Here is a 17,398-nt window from a genome sequence, read left to right as displayed (position 1 = left end):
ATCTAGATAATTCTAGGATCGTATAGGAGTCGACGGATCATAAATCGGAGTCCCGGATACTTTGAAAATGCTAACCCTAGGGCTAGGGTTATAGGAACCGCCGATTATACGATCGCGATCTATCCGACCGTCTGATTTAGATCAAAATCTTAGGACATGAGTCCTATGTATGTTGGAACCTCCAGGAGCTTCTAGACCGAAGTTTAGAGGTCGTGGACCCACGGGGTCCCGGGTTGACTTTTGGGACTTTAGCATTTTTTGCGTCCCGAGGCACTTTTTAAACCATTCCAATTATAAGGAAAGCTTAGTGGGCATAGGAATGATCCTAAAGTCAGTGCACACACTTCTAAAAGCCGGGGGTCAGGATTTTATTTAAATACTTATACCTTGCAGTGTTATTAATTAAATATTCATGATGGTTTAATCAGGCACCCGGGGCCAGGCAGACCCGCATGAGGAACCTTTGAGAGGTCCAGCTAGCTCGAATCACCAGTGAGTGGACCTTTGTTTTCCTAAACGAATTTATGCTATTCTATTCCATTACTTGATCTTGGATAAATATTAAATAGCTTGAGTTGCTAGCATACTATGCTGAGGTGAAATATTTTAGTTATACGCTGCCGAGTTGAGAATGTTTTCATAATTTGAGAATAAGGACTTAGATAATTTTTTTGGTCTAGATGGCAGTAGGATTTACAGATAATAGGAATTTGTTTTATTTGTCATTATCTTTTTAGGAATTCTTTCTTAAGACCACCCTAGGTACCCAAGTATAGTAAATAGTGCTTTCGGTTAAGTTAGCATGCTTGACTTTTGCCTCACGAGGCTTAGGGATATTCGAATTGTGGGAGCGAGGATGCAGCTCAGGTGGGCCTAGTGTCTCTTGAATCTTGCAAACAGGGCTGATCAGGCTAACCTGAGTCCTGCGAGGGTGTGTCACCATGGTGACACGAGGAATAGATAGTAATTAAGGGAATTGACGGGGATAAATAAGTATACTTAGGTGGTAGGTTGAATTTTACTTCATTGTCTTCCAGCATGCGTAATGTTTGGTATGATATGTATAAATATGAATGCATGAGTTCAGTATGAGTATATATGAGTAAATTGATTAAGTTTTTATAACTGTTTTTACAGTGGAGTTAGTATGTTCTTATACTATTTTCAAAAACTTTGTTTTTGGTCAACTCACATTTTCACTGTTTTGCGCCCCCAGGCAGTAGACGTGCATAGTGTACCACCACAAGGCTGTTATTCACTTCTGCGCATCTCCTTTTCGATGTAGGGTATCTGTTGTAAATAAATGAATTTCTTGGAAATCTCTTAGTAGTTGCTCTGGTATCTTGCCCTAGAACTTGAACGTAATTGTTGGAATGTATATATATATATATATATATGCTTGTTTAACATGTGTAAATTTGGGAAATGAACAAACTACAAGGGAGACTCTGTCAGATTTTCGGTAGAAGTCAAGCTTGTTATTTAAGTGAGCTCATGTACCAGAGGGCAAATATGTCATTTGTGCTCGACACCCGCCAGGTGTCGAACACGCACAGGATTCGGCTCGGGTTTCAAAGTAGAATCTGGGTCTGGTCATGTCATAATTGCCTATACAACCATGCTAAGCACCCAAACCATTAATAACCAGCAACACTATCAAGGTCCCTAAGTAGTCTAAGGTACACAATTTGGTCTCTCGTGCCAGTCTTGTCAACAAACAAAGTGCAACCCAAAAGATATAGCAAATGTGCTCTGGGCGAATACATGTTATGCTCCTCTAAATTTGTGTTTGAAACATCTGAGAATCGTGCCCGTAACCATGGCAAATTCACATACTCATCACTGTATTAGTGCAATTGTTTAGTAGCCTCTTCATCAGTCACTCCTAAGTAATTAACTAACAACTCGTAATTTGTGTCCTTATCATCTTTAAGGGGAGAAATCACTGCACTAGAAACAGGAATGCCTAAACTAGATGACACTTCATCCAATATGATGGTCATCTCACCAAAAGGCATGTGAAGATGGATTTATTGCATAATTTATGGATAAAGATGGATTTCATTGCAAGTTTTACATCGTTTTTCTAAAACGGTGGGGTTACTATGTTCAGATATAACTTATTTATAAACTTTATTTTTGTCCACTCACAATTTCTTGTTTTGCACCCCTTAGGCTATAACTCGACGAGATTCACCAGTTCACGTCGAGTATTCTGTACAGCACACGCCACTACTTGTAGGATATCCGTTTATTTCTTTTCGAACTCCTTGTAAACTAAAGTTTTGTGGAAAGCTCTGCTATTGCCCATATAGAATTGAATTTTGAGGCCGGAGGCCTATGTTGTAAATTGTGTGCTTTAACATTGTGTGTGCGGCCGTTTAGGATTATTTATCGCTTGTTTTTAGGTATTTGTAATTTGGGAATGTCCATTTTTCATGGGAGATTCTACCGAAATTTTGGTTGAAGTTTCGACCTAATTTCTATTTAAACCAGGGGTGAAAGGGTTATGTTAGTAAGTGGGCCTATCATTGGGCAAATGCCGGACAAAAACAGGGTTTGTCAAGGATTCCAATGGGGGAATCTAGGGCGAGTCCTGTCAGAGACTCCGTTCTCTTCTTCCTCTCTAGGCCTCTTCAATGGAAAATCAGCTGACCTCATCACAATATCTTCCACCATGCCCAAACACAGAAGAAATGGAACTAAGAAAACCTAATAATTGGCTTTGTCGCTTTTCCTTGATGTGTTGTCCAAATGAAAACAAAAATTGTTTACAGTCTTTGTTGTTTGGTTATTGTAGCTTCCCATTGTTTTGTAGACTTATTATAGTGTGAACATTGATTTATACATGAGATTATGCAGGAGAGGCACATTCCTTGAAGATAGAGAAGATTCTATTTCAATGCAAGTCTGACTATCAAGATCTAATGGTCTTCAAGTATTTGACATTGGAGATTGATGGGTTATGAGAGGAAATAGAAAATTAGGTGAGAAGTCGACATTGGAGAAGAAGAAAAAGCAGAGATCTTGATGAACTGAGTTGGGTTTTTTCTAATTTAAGGAAGATGGTTTACCCCATCAATCTCATCCAAATTATCTCCAGAGCGATGGATCCAAGACCAGCGACACGCGAACCCATGTGGGTCCCTCGAGGAGGAATTGAAGATGTGGATGAGAGCTGTGGAGTGGAAGAGGAAGAAGAACATGAAAAGCATCATCGGCCATGGATTTGTATAGAGAAAGAGAGTGAGAGTTGGGGCTATATTTAAAGTCGAAATTGTCCTCTATTTTTGTTTCACGTGAGCTTCACGTAATATTATTGATGGAATTGTGCATGAAATGTTATAAAATCTAGGGCCCTTTAGTTTTAACCCATAAAAAACTTAACTAATTTGGAAGAAAGATAATTAATTTTGCTTAATTAATATAAAACCAAAGCCACCTAATTTTACCAAAAGGACATCCAACAACCCTAAAATTACTACATGTGCCATTGTGCTTAACTGTCAAATACAGTTTAAGAAGAAGGGTAGAATTGTCTTATCAGTTGTTATTTTTTACCTGACTCAACGAATCTGGGCATCTCTTTGGGCTAATCCAAAATAGTAGTTTTTTCCTAGGTATTAAAACTAAAACCAAAATATCCAATATCTTACAAACTAATTAATAAGTTAATTATGTCTAAAACCTAATTTTTCTAAATAATTATTACCTAAGTAATTAAGGAAAGTGTATTGCCCACTTCACCGAGAGAAACTCTCGTGTAACGCGGATAGCACTTTTTGCTATCCCCGTTATAGGTAAGTTTTTTTTCCACTTCACCCGCATTCCTCTCTTTTTTGTTTTATTTTAAGTTTTAAATTTAAATATACTTTAAACAAAGAGAAGATTATGAAGAATGAGGGCAGCGTTCAAAACTTTCTTAGAGCGGGGGGCAACACACTTTTGATGTGAAAAATAATAAGTAAAAGATGATATTAAATGCATGACAGTTAATTGGGCAAATGCTAATGTCATATTTAGTCTCAATATCTTAAATATATATGAAATTCATCAACAAACTTATGGAAGAAAAGACCACATAACATAAAATAACTCCCATTAATTTTCCATGATAAAATACCACATGAATCTTATACATCTAAATTCAGATCAGAAAATCAAAGAAGCCCTAGATTTCTCATATCAATGCTTGGTGCAATCAGTTGGCTTGAAGGACACACTTCTTTCCTCAAGGTCATAACCCACCAGGAAGTTCATCTGAGCCAAGTTCCCAAATATGGCCACATCACTAGATGGTATCATTGTGAAGCAAATCATATCATCATCCATTCTAGCAAATGTGTTCAACGCCTGCAACTTCACATCAGCACCTCCACTAAAATGGGCAGTTATAACAGGAACACCAATATCATCACTTTTGCTTTTAAAACAAAGGCTCAGGATCCCCCTGGGGTCACTAACCCGCTCGGCGTTGATTGCGGTCTCCAACGCCGACACCAAATCGTCATGAAATCCAGGTGGAAGGAGAGTCAATGTAGTTCCAGAGTCGATGATAATATTGCCCTCATTGGCAGCGACGGCAGCTTCCTCGCAATCTGGTGACTTTGTTTTGTAGGCCAACCTCTTCTCTCCAACACTAATGGCCTCAAGTGTGAGGTAGTAGAAAGTGTCAGGATTTTTGGCAACTAAAGGAGTTGAAACAGCGCCGCTACCCGAGACAATGCCTGCACTGCCAAAACTTATCTTGCTTGCTGCAGTGTTGGCTGTGGGCAACAAGCAATATGAAAATTTCCCTCCGTTGGTCAATTTCATGAGCTGAGAAACGAGGGAAAGGGGGCCGCCTCCGAGGCCAATCAAGCCAGACCCGGACTCGTCAAATGTGCCACCATTTTCATGTCCACAGCCGAACACAACTTTTGGAAGTAAAGTTGGGCGGCCGGAGGCAGATCCAAAGGTTAGGGTCTCAAGAGCTAGAGTCCCTCTAGTGAACGAACGGTCTCCGTATCGATAGCTGTACTCACACGTGTCGTGATCGCCGTTAATTAGGGTGCCACAGGCGGCTTCTTCGAGATAAGTGCAGGAACTGGACTGGCATGGGATTGAGTGGTACGTGGAGGATTTTTTAGGATCAAAGAGAGTCGGGTTTTGGTTGAAACACTGCTTGCATGGCTTGCATTGTGTCCAAATGAGATCGCTGCCGGTGTCAGCTATTCCCAGGACTTCTACTGGCGGCGTTCCAATCGAAACGTTCATGAGATATTCGCCCGCGCTTGGGATTATAATGGATTGGATATTTGGGGCGGCCAAAGAAGATGAGAGGGAAGTCATTGTTGGCTTTATAAAGTGATGGACACGTGTCACGGATCGACGGAAAGCGTTGTGGAGGCGATCAAGGTGGGACATGGAGGAATTGTACAAAGGAGAGAGAGGGGAGTCACGGTGGATGAGATCAGCAGTGAAGCCATGGCTGCTGGCTTGTGCGAGCAAAATGAAACATGCAAGTAGGGCAAGTGGAAAATATAACTTAGTGGAAGTAGGAGCAGCTGCCAATGCCATGATGGTGTTTGGTATGTAAAAGATTAAAGCTGAGATCGATGAAGAAAGTGTTGGCATTGCAGTAAGTATTTATAGGAGGAGTTAGAATTTTGAAAGGCAACGGTTTAGATATGTGAATTTAAAGATTGAAGTTCATCCAATATTCAATATAATTATACAGATGATGATACATTTTCTAGGCTACCGTTTAATAAGCTCATGAAACAAAAATGAATTAATTCCATAATTGATCAATTTAATTCAATTTTTTCTTGATTCTGTCTATCTGGATCTCCTGCCAGCTTAATATGTAACAGCTCTCCTTTCATATTCTGCACCTTGGGCTTTCTTTTTCTCTTGTGCCGTCGATGAACTTCAATATCGTATATTGGCTTTGGCGACGGCAAAAGAATGGATTTTCTACTTTTTGCTGTTTTAGTTTTTTCTCTAAATGATGAGGAATTTTATTCCATAGATATGAAAACATGAAAAAACCTTTACTCATGGTTATGAAATTGTATTCCTATGTTTGGTAAATGCATTATTGGGAATGCAATATTTAATGGCAGATCTAGGAATTTTTCTAGGGGTGCGCTAAATTTTATTTTTTTTTTGTTGGGGAGATCTTTTTTATAACTAGGAATGTTTGTGCTAATTAATATTATATGGTAGGATTATATATTTTTTATATAGAAATATGGTAGAATTTCAGTGGGTGAAAGAAAATAAAATCTTATTTGGGTGGCTAGGATAGGCCGAATTCTAAAAGATAAGTGAGCTAATATTTAATTGTAGTGGATTTTGTTGTACAATAAAGACTAAAGTACAAAACTAGCACTGGGCCAAAGCCCAGTTGAGCCCCTTTGTAAGTCCGCACTTGGCAGTATCTAACTTATGGGTATGAACTTCTCATCTAGGGGGGAACTTCATACCAAACATGGAAATGAAATGAGAGAAAATGAAAATTCCTAGTCCTTATTTCCCAAGGTTCCCAAACATGGGAATGAACATCTTACATTCCGTTCTCGTGGGATTAGACATGGGAATCCGCAAATCAAACGAGCCCTAAAATAATAACTAACATCAGTGGCACAGAATGAGCTGATTAAAATCACTATCAATTTCTAATAGCAAATAATCCAGAAATAATCATGAGTATTAGCACTAGCGGAATTAGGTAGAGGGCTACCATGGGCTCTAGCCCAAGTAGCTTTTTAAAAAATTATAATTCATTGCACAAATTATGCCCATTTCAACTTAGTTTTCTACAAGGCCATAACCATGATACAATGCTATGTACTTGTTGAGTTGTCATGTTGTTTGTGGTCTAAATGTCATTTTCTCTTGGCATTAATTCATTTGTTAGCAAGGTTGGTTTAGGCGCCAGAGTTTCATAGGTTAGTATCAAATCGGTTACTGATGCTCAACAGAGGCATTGGTGTGGGTTCCAAAATATCAATTAGGCCCGCCCATAAAGAGCCAAGAATAAACTCAGGCCTACATCACTTGAGGAAGTGCCTGGACCTTATCAGGCGCCTAGAGCCAACTTTCCCCAAGGTTGGCCAGGCTCAACTAAAATAAGGAAAGGGTGGCCGCCCATGCTCATGTAGAGACCACATATAGCTGCGTCGTGCTGAACTAGGCACTACGCTCTTAACTCCCAATAACACCAGAGGCAAGGTTCACCACCGCGCGGTGTTCTCAAGAGGAAATAAACACGCGCTAGGATCCCATCAACTATCCAATCCGGAAATGTCACGTCATCATAGGACAAATACTCCCATATCTAAAAAAGACGGAAATATTTTCTTTACTTCCCATATAAAGGGGAGTACTTTCTGTGAGAATATGAAGGTAAACAGTCTCACATTGAAAAATTAAGAAACTTAACAAGGACCTATAAAGAATTGAGTTACTCCTCCTATTGCCAATTGGTTTTGGGGTGGAACATCAACTTCCTTCATGATATCAGAGCCAGGTTAGCCCACGTGTTAAAGCCCAACGGCCACACGTGTTCCACGTCACCCAATATGTATTGTCCACGTGTTAAGCTTAAAAATTCGCCACATATGCGGGAGCGTGTGAGAATGTGAAAATAAAGAGTCTCACATTGGAAAGTAAAGAAACCTAGCAATTACCCTTGCATGCCTTTTGACTAAAGGTTTGGACGCATTTTGATTGGTGGTGCAAAAACCAAGCATCAACAATTGGATTGTAAACTTGTTCTTGATTAGTACAAAAGAATTCTCCAACTTGTTCTTGATTAACGAACAATGTTTGAGAGATTATAAATAAAGAATTCCTTAATTTGTTATGTGGCGGATTTTTGCTACTCCAACTTGTGTTTTCTTATATATTTGTTTTGTCATCTATTACAGATACAGACATATTACATGGATATATAAAATCGAAGAAAACTACATGCGTATTTTCTTGTTTTCGACTTTGTTGAATGAATAAAGAGATTGAAGTAAAAATGGTTTGTACCAAAATAAAATTGTAGTCGCTTATTTTGTACCTGTAATTTAATCTTTGATTACTTTGCGTGGTTAATACACTCAACTAGACCAAGCTCACAACATTTTATGAACTTTTCTCTTTTGATTTGTGCTCATTTTTTGGACATGTTCTAACAACCTTATCAAAACATATAGCAAACCGCATAGGAAACTAATTCTCAAAATGACGATAAAAGTTGAAATGATCTTCATCAGCCGATGTGGGTGCAAGAACATGAGAGGCAAGTGAAGGAGAATAAGAGCGAAAATGAACATCTTCTCTCAATACAACTTGGTTAAAAACCATCCACCCTAATACCAAAACTAGAAAAGCTATACAATGATTTGCCTCCATTGATTTTACACTTTTTTTTATAATAAAAAAAAAATTATGGTTAATGCTAGTTGTCTTAAAGATTAATATATACTATAAGGTTCTTAAGCTATGTAACCTTTGATACACTTTAATGGCCTCAAATTTATGGAGTTCATAGTAACGTGAGAGCGTGTCAATTGGTTTTACCTTTTTTGCTTTTTTTAAGTTTTATTATTTTAGAATTAAACAAGAGTAAATTGGTATAGTTGTGAACAATGAAAATATGAACATCTTCTAATTATGTTATCATTTACCAATCGGGTGTTAGTTGAATTGGCCCAAGATTTTAGTGTGCTCCCTAGTGGTCTTAGGTTCAAGTCCCAATGGTACCTGTATATATGGGTTTTCCCCTCTCCCTTCTTAACTTTGAGAAAAAAACAAAAAAAATTATGTTTTTCATTTTATAATATTTTTAATATAAAAATTATTAATTTATCATATTATCCTAATTTAAATTATGAATTTGTTTCTTCTTATTTTCAATAACTAAGAACATTTTGTAGTATTTTTCATATATCAATCATTCTTACTAATATTATACCTAGTACTAACACTAGAAACTCTAAGCTTTGAAAATTAGTGGGCACAACAACCTTCTAAATATTCCTTCCTTGGAGTTGTTTTCTTGTTATATTTGATCTTCTTCAGTCATAGGGCTAAATGTAGTTTAGGTTTAGTGCTATGATTTTAGTCCTTCAAAATATTAATTTTTTAAAGAATAGTGTAGGGCTAAATTTTTCTATCTCCATTCATGCATGGCTATATTTTAAGGCCCTTCATATTTTATTATTTTGAGAAAAATTATAATACAACACTCATACATTCCACTACTATGTACTTTGGAAGTATTTATAGGCATATTTTAGTTTTTGTTTTTAATTTGTTATTTTTTTAAAAGCCAAAAACGGCAATTTTGGGAAAAAAAAAAGTGCTACATTTCAAAAGGTTTTATATATATATATATATATATATAGTTTAAAAATGAATTTAAATACATTTAAAAGGTTCAAAGGAAAAAAACAACGGCTAGTTGACATTAGCTCGTTTTTAATATCAACTTTTGTTACACAGTTGCACAAGATGTTCCCTTGCTCACTCCTACGCGTGATTCTTTCTCTTCTTGGGCAGACATGCTCTAAGCCCACCAAGAAATTTGGTCTGGTCTACAAATGGCTTAGGACTGGCTAAAATGCTAAATGTGGCCCCTAAAATTTATTTATTTATTTTTTTTTTAGGCACATAAGAGCATCTACAATCATGCTCTTTATTTTTTAGTTAAAATTTAGCTAAAAACACACCAAAGTTATTTTAGGAGCTCTCTATAAAATTTCAACTTCAATTATACTCTCTCTAGTTTAAGGAGTCATAAATGCTAGAATTATATTTTAATTCAACATAAATGGTCCATCTCTATGAAAAAATAATATGAAAATAGACTATTGATTTAAAGGTTTTAAAATATTAATTAAATAGGTAGGGAGCCACTATGAGTTCATTCTCTCTACTCATATTTAGGAGCTCCTAGAGGTCTCCCTATTTTAAGAGCTGGATAGGGAGTATGGTTGGAGGTGGGTTTCTTACTTCCTCCCTAAATTTTATCTAAGGAGATGGTTTAGGGAGTTCATTATGGATGCTCTAACTAGATATGAGTTTCACTTGTTTTGAGGACTACATATGGCCCACGGCCATCGCTGGAGATGGCTTTAGAGGTTCTTGTCATGACTTTCTTTGTTAATTCGTGGTGGTTGTTCTATGTTTCATTCATGTGAATTTCAGTGATTGTTTTCGCCATTATGGATGGAACGGGGTTCAGCTTGCTGCTTTCTTCCTATGATTTGCTCCCTGCTTTCTCTTCGCTTTCTATAGTGCCAATTGATGACAGGCTCTTGCTTAAAAATTTTGAATCTTCAAGTTTTAGCAAGCTTTTGTAGTTATTCTTATTTTCTGCTTGGATTGTGGGATGGGATCCATTGCCCTGCGGCATGTTACCTGTACAGGAATTCTATAGTGATTGGATCCATTGCCCTGGGGCATGATTCGTTACCTGTATTATGTCCCATTTGGGCTTTCTTTTCTAATTCTAAGTGAGGCCATTGGATGTATAATGTATATGCTCTTAGGAATAGGTTTAATAATTTAATTTATACTTGTTTGTACTATTCTTATTTTAATAATAATCATTCCTGATTGCATATGTGGGTTATGCCGGTTGACTAGAAAAGTGAGTCCGTCCATTTGCACCCAAGGTTCCTATTTGGGCGCACTTGCAACATTAAAATGAAAATTTAGCGTTCACATCCCTCAAGGTATAGACATGTGAGTTCATTGCCAAATAACTCATTCTAGATGAGGGCAGTTTTCGTGGACATCTAATCAGTACAGAATACAGATACATGTACTGTGACTTAGCAAATGGAAAATTAGCTTCTCTTCTGCCGGCACCACATTAACTATTTATTCAGTTTCCAGTTCAGACATTTTTGGGAGATCCTGTTTGAACAACCATACTTGGACGGCCAATTTCCAGTTTTACAATTTATGACGTTTGAGCTTTTTCAGCATTTTATTAAGGACATTCCATGATCGATAAAGCAGCCATCAATTTGGAATATTAGCAAACACCTTATGAGCAAAATGCCAACACAAAATCACAATACTTGCAATTTATTCATCAGCTAAAGCGAATCAAGTAAACTCCAGAGACCAATTTGATCCAACTGCTGATTATAAGTTTCTAAACTACTTCAAAACATCACCCTTTACAATATATGATCTTTTTATGTATAATATACGAGATGAAGTCGCAGAGAAAACGAAACATATTTGATATGCTAATAATTTGTTTCCATGAAAACCAAAGTTACCGTTGTATTAAGAACTCTAATCATCACTAAGTTCGTCTTCAATGCCAGTCACAGTCATCCTAGCAGACGCCTGCTTAGCCCACTTCACAATTTTCTCAGCCTCTTTGCAAACCTTCTCTTCCTCCTTCAATGCCTTCTTCAGCTTCCTCGTTTGCTCCTTCTTTGAAAACCTTCCCAGATCCGTTAAAAGCTCGTCGTTGTCGATGAAATTCAGACCAACCCGAAATTCACTTGCCCCGTTTTCTTTACTCTTTGTGTGAGAAGCCCTCTTTGTCTTTGGGGAACACCAGAAGCAACCCGATTTTCTTGGCGGCGATGGGGAATCCATCAAAGAGTTACAAGAATCAAATGGAGAAGAAATTGATCGAGATTTTGATTTGGGTTTCGGACGGCGCTTATTATCTGGGTTCTGTTTGGATGGTGAGAAAATTGCGCTTTCCGGAGAGGAGTTCGAAGAATTCGAAGGAGATGAAACTGACCCATGTTTCGGTTTCACCTTTGAACCTTTTTTCCCCTTTCTTACTGAAAATTCCGAGGGATTCAAAGGAGATGAGACAGACCCAGATACTGATTTGGGATCGGAACCCATTTTCTCATCTGGGTTCTGTTTAGACGGTGAGAAAATCTCAGAGTCTTCATCTGAAACTGGCTCTGCCTTACCTTCAATCGAGCTGCGGCGAGCTGAACCACTTACTGGAGCTGTGTTTTTGTGCTTAGTGACTGGGAACGATTTGAGTTTCCGAAAGCGGCATTCGAGCTCTGTGGGGAGTTCAGAATCGGTGAAACCAGAGCAGTTGATGGCAGAAACTTGCTCAAGAACACAGAGCTCTTGTGCTTGAGATATAAGTTCTTCTACAGCTGATTCGTCGGTATCAGAGAGGTAGGAGAAATCCGCCATTGTTGGCTCTGAGGAAGCTTTCACTGCTTAGCAGAAAAAACAAAGGGCTAACGGCTAATAGGGAGCTTGCTCACGCTTTCGGCATTTTGTGGTTACACTTTCAACAAGTGGGTCGCACTTTCGTTCTTTCTGTGGGCCCACTGAGATTTCTACTCCCATCTTCGGCTCCAGTGGGCCCCCAAATCAAGACAAAGTTCCTATCCCAATAGTCAATAGACGACCGCGCCATCTTCCAGACGCACTGCAGATGTTCATATGTTGGCCTAATTTGCGGTTCAATGAGAGCCGTCAAATTGATATGAATGGCTAAACATTATAGGCCATTGTTACGCCTCATCCAACTGGACTGAGTTAAATAACACTCGAAATCTTTATTTAGTAAAAGACGAGACTAACTTAAATGAGACTATATAGTTCAATAGTGAAAAAAACTCCTCACTCGCTTGTCTAATACAGTGAGTCTAAAAAGTGGTTCGCTAAATAACACGCTCGCTAAATAGAATACGTGAGTTCAACGCCTCACTTTAAAAAATATCAAAATTTTTATTTGTTTTCTTTTAATTATTGTTTTAAATCCTTGAATGGGTTTTTTTGGTAGCATTTATTTATTTTAGATAAAAATCCTGAAAATATTACAATAATATTTTTGATATTGCATTTGGAAAATCAAACTATAGGAATTTATAAATGTTTGATATTTTTTTGATATTGAAACAAGTTTAATAAATCATGATGTGATGCTTTCTTTATAACAAGCAATTTTTACCTTGTCAAATTATATTGTTCAGTTTGAAGTCAAAATTCAAATATACAAAAATAATACATATCTATATATATAATTTTTTTAATTATTGTTTTACTTGATCCCTGAAAAACATAGAATTATATAGAGTGAGCTTAGCTCTTTTAACAATGTTTCGACCAACTAAGATTAATCTTGAGAAGCCAAAAAATAAATATCATAATTTTATTTTTCATTAAAAAAACTGAATTTTATTTGTTTTCTTTTTATTATCGTTTTGAATCTTTTTATTTTTGCCAGATATTGCTATAAATCTTTGAATTGGGTTTCTTTGTAGCATTTATTTATCTTTTAGGTCAAAAAAACCCAATTAAATTTAAATATTATAAGAATTATTTTTTAGTCCGACACAGAACCAAACATAGGTCTTCACTATTTTTAGAATCCAGCTTCTTAGTCTAATGCATCACCAAACGTAGGTCAGTACTTAATCCAGCTTATGCCAATCTGAGCTAATCTGAGACAGTCTCAGGATTTAGTCCAGTTCATGACAGTCTGTCGTACCAAACGACCCCTTATTAGTTTGGATAGAGATTGCACCTTTTCCTTTTCTCTCCACCAATGCTCCATTTCCCAGTTTTACTTGGGATTTATGAACTTGTCTATATTGGAGAAGATGCTTTCATCTCCAATCATGTGGTTACTACAGCCGCTATCAATATACCATTTTTTGTTGTTTCCTTCTGATGTGGCTTGAGCAGCATAAAACACATGCTCAATTTTCTTACTTTCTTTTAAGTAATTGGCTTGATAGTTCTTAGTCTGACACTCTTTTTCTATGTGCCCAAATTTTTTACAATTTCGACATCTGGGCTTGCCACGGAACAAACAATATTTTCCTAGGTGGTTCGTATTTTTACACACCTTGCAAGGACGATAGTTTTTCCTCTCTTTCAATTCTTTTTTTATTTTCCTAATAAGATTGGATTTATAGTCTTCTCCTCTAGAACTTTCTCCAAAAAAAATTTCCCCTTCTTTAGTATTGTGAGACCTTAAATTAAGTTTTGATTGAATTTTCATTTCGCCTACTCAATCTTTTATCATGCTTCAAGAGAGCCCATTAGTTCTATCACAGAAGAGTTAAATCTTTTGTCTGTTCAATGATAGTAACTAAAGGATCATACTAATCAAGAAGACTTATAAGTTATTACCTGTATAAAGATTTTAGCACTTTCACATTTAATAATGTATTATACACGTACGCACGTATTTCTCATGTTTAATACACTTATTTTTTACAAAAATTTTAATAAGACACAAAATTCCCGTATTGTACACATAATTCTAATATATTATTGAATAAAAATAATATGTATTTTAAAAAATCTCTGTTTTTCCCAAATTGCTTTTTTAAAAATAGTATACCCGTGCGGCTGTACTCGTTTAAATTTTTTTTAAATATAAATAGTATAGCCGACCGGCTGTAACTGTTTGACACGTGGCGCATAGACTATGGGCTTTTGTATAAAGAGTATAGCCACTTGGTTATACAAGATTCTTACTCAATTTTCTTTAAAAAATAGTATTGCCGTGCGGCAATACTCCCTTTTCCCAATTTTTTTAAAAAACACGTGGCACCTATGCTTTATGCGCGTTCCTTTTTTAATATATAAATAGCATAGCCGTGCGGCTATAATATTTAAAAAGAAATTTTAATCTAGGACATTTTTTTTTCTTTTTCAAATATAAAAGAATTAGTTTCTTTAGTTTTGTATTTTGGCCTTCTTCTTTAACTAAACATATGTAATTGAGCAATATCTTAGCCTCTTTCAATTACTTTAATTACTATTTAATATAAAAAACTAAAGAAAAATCCACCAAATAATTAATTTCTACTTATTAAGTCTTTTGTGAAATCATTTGGGTGTCTTAATTAAATTTCTCGACAACCCAAGAGCCCTATCCTTTATTATTAGGTCACTACTCGAGTATCTATTGTCCCTTTTTGATTTTTTACTTTTCCAAAGTTATTACCCGTATAAAGATTTTAGCACTTTCACGTTTAATAATATATTATACACATACGCACGTATTTCTCTTGTTTAATACACTTGTTTTTTTTACAAAAATTTCAATAAGACACAAAATTCACGTATTATACACATAATTCTAACATATTATTGAATAAAAATAATATGTATTTAAAAAATAGTGTTTTAGAAAATAGTATAGCTGCGGCTATGCTCGTTTTTAAAAATTTTCAAATATAAATAGTACACTGCCCGGCTGTACCTGTTTGACATGTGGCGCATAGGCTATGGGCGGGTGTATAAATAGTACAGCTGCACGGCTTTACTAGAATATTCCTTAATTTTCAATTTAAAGGCTATACTCCCTTTCCCCATTTTTTTTTTTTTTTACACGTGGCACCATTGCTTTGTGCGCGACCGTTTTTTAATATATGAACAGTGTAGCCGTGCGGCTATACTCCCTTTCCCCAATTTTTTTTAAAAAATACGTGGCACCTGTGCGGTGCGACTATACAATTCAAAAGAAGATTTAATCTGGTACAGTTTTTTTTTTTTTCACTTTTAAATATAAAAGAATTAGTTTCTTGAGTTTTGTTTTTTGGCCTTCTTCTTTAATTAAACATATGCAATTGAGCAATATCTTAACCTTTTTCAATTACTTTAATTACTATTTAATATATAAAAATTAAAGAAAAAGTCCACCAAATAATTCATTTATACTTGTTGAGTCTTTTGTCAAATCGTTTGAGTGTCTTAATTAAATTTCTCCATAGCCCAAGAGCCCTATCCGGTATTATTATGCCATTACTCGAGTATCTATTGTCCATTTTTGATTTTTTTACTTTTCCAAAGTTATTACCCGTATAAAGATTTTCGCACTTTCACATTTAACAATGTATTATACACGTACGCATGTATTTCTCATGTTTAATACACTTGTTTTTTACAAAAATTTCAATAAGACACAAAAGTCACGTATTATGCACATAATTCTAACATATTATTGAGTAAAAATAATATGTATTTAAAAAATAGTGTTTTAAAAAATAGTATAGCCGCGCGGCTATACTCGTTTTTAAAAATTTTCAATTATAAATAGTACAGCCGACTGGCTGTACCTGTTCGACACGTGGCGCATAGGCAATGGGCGGGTGTATGAATAGTACAGCCGCCCGGCTATACTAGATTCTTCATTAATTTTCTATTTAAAAATAGTATAGCCGCACGGCTATACTCCCTTTCCCCCATTTTTTTTTTTAAAACACGTGGCACCTGTGCTTTGTGCTTGTCCTTTTTTAAATATATAAATAGTATAGCCGTGCGGCTATACTCCCCATTTTTTTTTTAAAAAACACGTGGCACCTTTGTGCTTGTCCTTTTTTAAATATATAAAATAGTATAGCCGTGCGGCTATACTATTCCAGAAGAAGATTTAATCTGGTACAGTTTTTTTTTTTTTTTTTCACTTTTAAATATAAAAGAATTAGTTCCTTGAGTTTTGTTTTTTGGCCCTCTTCTTTAATTAAACATATGCAATTGAGCAATATCTTAGCCTTTTTCAATTACTTTAATTACTATTTGATATAAAAAAAAATTAAAGAAAAAGTCCACCAAATAATTAATTTTTACTTGTTAAGTCTTTTGTGAAATCCTTTGGGTGTCTTAATTAAATTTCTCCATAGCCCAAGAGCCCTATCCGTTATTATTATGCCATTACTCGAGTATCTATTGTCCCTTTTTAATTCTTTTACTTTTCCAAAGTTATTACCCGTATAAAGATTTTCGCACTTTCACGTTTAACAATGTATTATACACGTACGCACGTATTTATCATGTTTAATACACTTGTTTTTTACAAAAAATTTCAATAAGACACAAAAGTCACGTATTATGCACTTAATTCTAACATATTATTGAGTAAAAATAATATGTATTTAAAAAATAGTGTTTTAAAAAATAGTATAGCCGCGCGGCTATACTCGTTTTTAAAAATTTTCAATTATAAATAGTACAGCCGACTGGCTGTACCTGTTCGACACGTGGCGCATAGGCAATGGGCGGGTGTATGAATAGTACAGCCGCCCGACTATACTAGATTCTTCATTAATTTTCTATTTAAAAATAGTATAGCCGCACGGCTATACTCCCTTTCCCCCATTTTTTTTTAAAAACACGTGGCACCTGTGCTTTGTGCTTGTCCTTTTTTAAATATATAAATAGTATAGACGTGCGGCTATACTCCCCATTTTTTTTAAAAAAACACGTGGCACCTTTGTGCTTGTCCTTTTTTAAATATATAAAATAGTATAGCCGTGCGGCTATACTATTCCAGAAGAAGATTTAATTTGGTACAGTTTTTTTTTTTTTTTTTTTTCACTTTTAAATATAAAAGAATTAGTTCCTTGAGTTTTGTTTTTTGGCCCTCTTCTTAATTAAACATATGCAATTGAGC

The 17,398-nt window shown here is 35.7% G+C and overlaps 2 protein-coding genes across 2 annotated transcripts; both read right to left on the bottom strand.

The window, feature by feature from the left end:
- Window positions 1-4,140: 4,140 nt before the first annotated feature.
- LOC117627514 (aspartic proteinase CDR1-like) lies at window positions 4,141-5,559 on the bottom strand. The gene has a single exon (XM_034359636.1). It carries the CDS (start codon window positions 5,557-5,559, stop codon window positions 4,186-4,188), a length of 1,374 nt encoding a protein of 457 aa, XP_034215527.1. The 3' UTR covers window positions 4,141-4,185.
- A 5,498-nt stretch (window positions 5,560-11,057) lies between these two features.
- On the bottom strand, window positions 11,058-12,249 carry LOC117628009. Its single transcript, XM_034360351.1, has one exon. It carries the CDS (start codon window positions 12,172-12,174, stop codon window positions 11,293-11,295), a length of 882 nt encoding a protein of 293 aa, XP_034216242.1. The 5' UTR covers window positions 12,175-12,249; the 3' UTR covers window positions 11,058-11,292.
- Window positions 12,250-17,398: the final 5,149 nt, after the last annotated feature.

Source organism: Prunus dulcis, chromosome 5 (assembly GCF_902201215.1).
Source record: "Prunus dulcis chromosome 5, ALMONDv2, whole genome shotgun sequence".
Classification (NCBI taxonomy): domain Eukaryota; kingdom Viridiplantae; phylum Streptophyta; class Magnoliopsida; order Rosales; family Rosaceae; genus Prunus; species Prunus dulcis.
The sequence above is the reverse complement of the archived record's forward strand: the minus strand, read 5'-3'. Positions and strand labels throughout refer to the sequence as shown.